The sequence below is a fragment of the Silene latifolia genome, chromosome 5 (genome assembly GCF_048544455.1).
Source record: "Silene latifolia isolate original U9 population chromosome 5, ASM4854445v1, whole genome shotgun sequence".
Lineage (NCBI taxonomy): Eukaryota > Viridiplantae > Streptophyta > Magnoliopsida > Caryophyllales > Caryophyllaceae > Silene > Silene latifolia.
The window spans coordinates 49,629,042-49,633,208 of record NC_133530.1 but is presented as its reverse complement, the minus strand read 5'-3'; the positions used below and the strand labels follow the sequence as shown (position 1 = coordinate 49,633,208).

General features: G+C 36.5%; 1 protein-coding gene across 1 annotated transcript; it reads left to right on the top strand.

Annotated features, from left to right (window-relative positions):
- The first annotated feature begins 942 nt into the window (after positions 1 to 942).
- LOC141655338 (uncharacterized) lies at positions 943 to 1,590 on the top strand. The gene has a single exon (XM_074462423.1). The coding sequence runs from the start codon at positions 943 to 945 to the stop codon at positions 1,588 to 1,590; it is 648 nt and encodes a 215-aa protein (XP_074318524.1).
- Positions 1,591 to 4,167: the final 2,577 nt, after the last annotated feature.

The following is a 4,167-nucleotide window of genomic DNA, read 5'->3' as shown; positions in this document are numbered from 1 at the left end:
AAGCCATTGTGTCAAGCTAAACATGTTAGTCATGTAGTTTCGAAGGGATTGAGACGAATGCCAGAACTTTTGTAAATTATGTGATATGTAATAATTAAGATATTGTATTTATTATTTCATATATGATAATTACATTTATCGTTGTATTCAGTTTTATGTCTGAATTTAAATACTTTGTTTTGTCCAAATAGGTTCTAGTGACAATGTCGAACCTTATTAAAGTGAACTGGATTAACATTGTATTTTGTCCTTAGTTACTTAACGAGGTGACGTCTCGGAGTGACTAGATTGTAAGGTGATAGATGACAAGTTCGAGTGGCATATGGTCATAGCGATGGCTGGTCGATTACATAGGCAGATTGTGAGACAATTTGTCGGATAGTGACCGTTTATAGAGTCCTTTTGTTGCTGGGTCGTGGCGAGGATTTCTATTTATTCATTCGAGTCAATTCTTTTGACTGTCGGCTATTTTTCCGAGTTAGTGCAGTTTTCCAGTGGCTTAGGTTTTTGTTCTAGGTCGCGCCATAAAAGGAGGCCAATGAGCATTTACTGGGTCATTGTGATCTGCACCGAACAAAGAAATAGGTCAATAGGATTGTCCACCCACGTCATATTTTATCTCAAGGCCACTCGAGGAGAAGTGACTGGAAATGCGTGGCCACGCTCAGATGGAATCTATAGTAGATTATCCGGTCAGACATTCATTCTCCCGATCGAGGAAACCACTTTATAATATGATCACGGGCAAGAACGACCTGAAAGACATCTTGCATTGAGTGGGAGATATTATTGGACAATAGAATTGGCAACGCACACTTGTGTCGGACAAGTGGGAGATTGTTGGAGTAGTGTCCTCCACAATAAATGCGTTTATATATTATATCCCGTAAAAAGTAATATCAGAACCATGTTTTTATGAAAGATACTTCCTGGACTGACTACATGGCTCTTTCTGATTGTAGTTGGTCTTGGAAGAAGATAGTTCTTATTATGTCCATTTTCAAGCAAGCCTATGTTAGCAACAATTGGTTAAATTCTTCTAAAGAGTACTCTGTTAAAGCTGGATATGACTGGCTTAGAGGTTCACATCCTAAGGTAGATTGGAGCTATGTTTGTTGGAATCATCTTAATCTGCCAAAGTCATCTTTTATCTGCTGGGAATATATGCATAAACGTTTGCCCACAAGAGATAGACTGCTCAGGATAGGTTGTCCTATTCATCTAGTGTGTTCTACTTGCTGCCAACCTTCTGAGACCCATTCTCATCTGGTGTATGAATGTCCCTATGTAATAGAATGTTTTAAACTCCTTCACTGCAGGTTGTACATTTGTCTCAGAGTGCAGGAGCTTGTTCACTGGTTTTCTACTGTAAGAAGGCTTTCTAAATTTCAGAAGAGGTTTATTGGTGCGTGTCATGTGGCCCTTATCTATTGGATTTGGAGAATTAGGAATGAAGCTAAGATGAATGTTGTTGTGAGGAGGCCTGAAGCGCTTGTTTCACAAGTCCTTCATGATATTAAAGCTAGAGTTTTAGCTCTTAACACTGCTCCCCTCCTCTCTAGAGACCAAGCATGGTTCCAAAACTTGTAATTTTTGTAGCCTAGTTCTTTTTGGCTGATTTTGTTGTACATTCTATATGGAGAGTTGTAATTCTTTTTTATGATGATATATATACTTACCTTTCCCAAAAAAAAAAAGTAATATCAAGGATTTATTTATTTATTTGTCTGCTGGTCATCGTAAATCAGTAATGATTGGCTGACTAGAGTTTGACATTACTATCGTGTGACGGCGGTGATCAGCTGATCCCTTTAGGTCACACCTATAGGATAATGCCCAAAAAGAATGAATTAATTGCTTGTATGAGATGCGAGATAATTAATTCCTTGTATTATTTGACTTTTAATTAGTCGCGTGAATGTATTATTTGATGACGGGTTACGAAGTCGGGCCAAGGAGATCTATTATTTAATTATGTGATAATTAATTAATAAATAAAAATTTAGAATTTATTAATTAATTGTTAATTAATTAATTTTATACGATATGTGTATAAGTTTTGAAGTGGAAGTAATTAGCTGTTTAAAATTTACAAGAGGTTGTAAAATTAGCTAAATAGGGTTATATTGACACATTTTATGTTGATAAAATGATCTTATGATTACTTAATAGTTAAGTAGTCATTAGTAGTTAATTTGTATTATTTAAGTGTTAAGTAATTAAATTAATATTTAATTATATAAGATAATTAAATATAAGAATTATAAACATTTGTGGGGCAAATGTCGAAAATTGAAATGGACCCAAAAATGGTCCATATGCATCGGTTTCTTAAGGACATTACAAGTGTCCATTATGTGGCATTTTACCACTCACCTTTGTCTCCCCAATTGCCTATAAATAACCATCTATTTCCACCATTTCTTAAGTTGGAGAAATTTGAAGAAAAATTGGTCTTTGTTGGTTGATTGATTTGGCCGGTTCTCATATACCATCTAAAGACCAAATTTTCTTCTTATTTTGTTCAATTTTTACATCAAAAACACAAATAAAAATTAAACTAATAATATTATCAAAGTAATAATATTAATTAGTACATCAAATATACATATATATTACTCAAATAATATCTAGTTAATATTATTTTGTAGTAATTATTTTGGGATTAGTCTTGGGTGTTTATCTTAGAAGATTACCTATTTTGGTAATTAAAGGTGTTGGAGGATCATCCACATTTACATAGCTCAAGAACTACAAAGATAGGCGATCTTTGTGATGCTCATATATTTCCAATTACAATGTGAGAAAATTTACTCTTAAATGGTTTTATACCATCTCTATGTTGTTTATTTATGCATGCATGTAGATTTAGACCATTACATAAAATTAACTAACAGTTTTGCCTCGTTTTAGCAATTGTCAAGGACGATCTCCATTCCGGTTAGCCCAAATACATTACGGATCAGATTGACGAGTTTATATCTTTACATTTTATCTTTTAAACACACCATTTAACACTCTTTTACACATTTTATCATCACTTTATTATTTTACCCTTTATCTTTGCATTTTAACAATAAATGGATCGTGTGAAGCACCAGAACCTGAACTTGGTAAATGGATGTTTAATTTCCCGTTTCACATGTAATTAAATTAATCTAAACTCAACTTCGACACCAATTTTCTGGTACATGCTTAAACAACTGACTTATCAAAATCACATATTAGGTTAAACTTTTAGATGCGCATTCATGGATTTAACCTGTTTCATCAACTTTTGCACTAGCAACCACAATCGATCAGTAGAGGCTGCTAAAGAGAGGGGGGATTGGGTATCCGATTAAAGGGCTTCCCAATACGTACCCTCACCCCTTACTCAGAATCTTGGGATAGTGGATGGTGTAACACCTCCGCACACCAGAATGCCTTACCAAGGACAATTCCAGTGTATGAAGGTGTCACCATCTCGGTTTCCCGATGAAGTAGATCAAATCAGACAATAAAGAACATTTATAAAACATTAATGTACCTTATACAATATGACTCTATACAAATTCTTTATACAAAAAATAAAGACTACAACAACTCATGTTACAGCACTTCTAGACTGGTAGCGTGATGACTCGATCCCTCCAATCCTAGCAGCCACAAGCACAGTACCTGCTAAGCCAACTGCTCACCATCCCCGAATGGATCACCGCAGATACCACAAAATAACACGGGGTCAGTACTGACTAAACCAAATGAGAAAGAAGCAAACAGTGTAACCAGCTGATCATCCTCCTTCCCAGTCTCCCGATCTCACATAGTAACCGACTGCACACCGAAGTGTCTAGCCCTGCCAGATTACCCATCGCAACAGGTAATCCTCGCCGCCAGTGGGTGACCGCAGCCCATCCCACCTAGTCCAGCTCATCAACGAGCGACTAACAGTCCCTGTCCCTTAATGTGCACATCCCCTCCCGTGACGGGTTCCACGGAGGGCGAACTAGGGTGTGAAGCCACTCCCGTAAGTGACTCCACCACAATCACACACAGCATCATAGCTGTCACAACACCACAACCGTCACAACACAACCACACCAACACCGTCACCACAACACCCAACCTCCGATGATCAGCAGATAACAACAATTATAAAACATATGCAATTTTAATCAATTAACA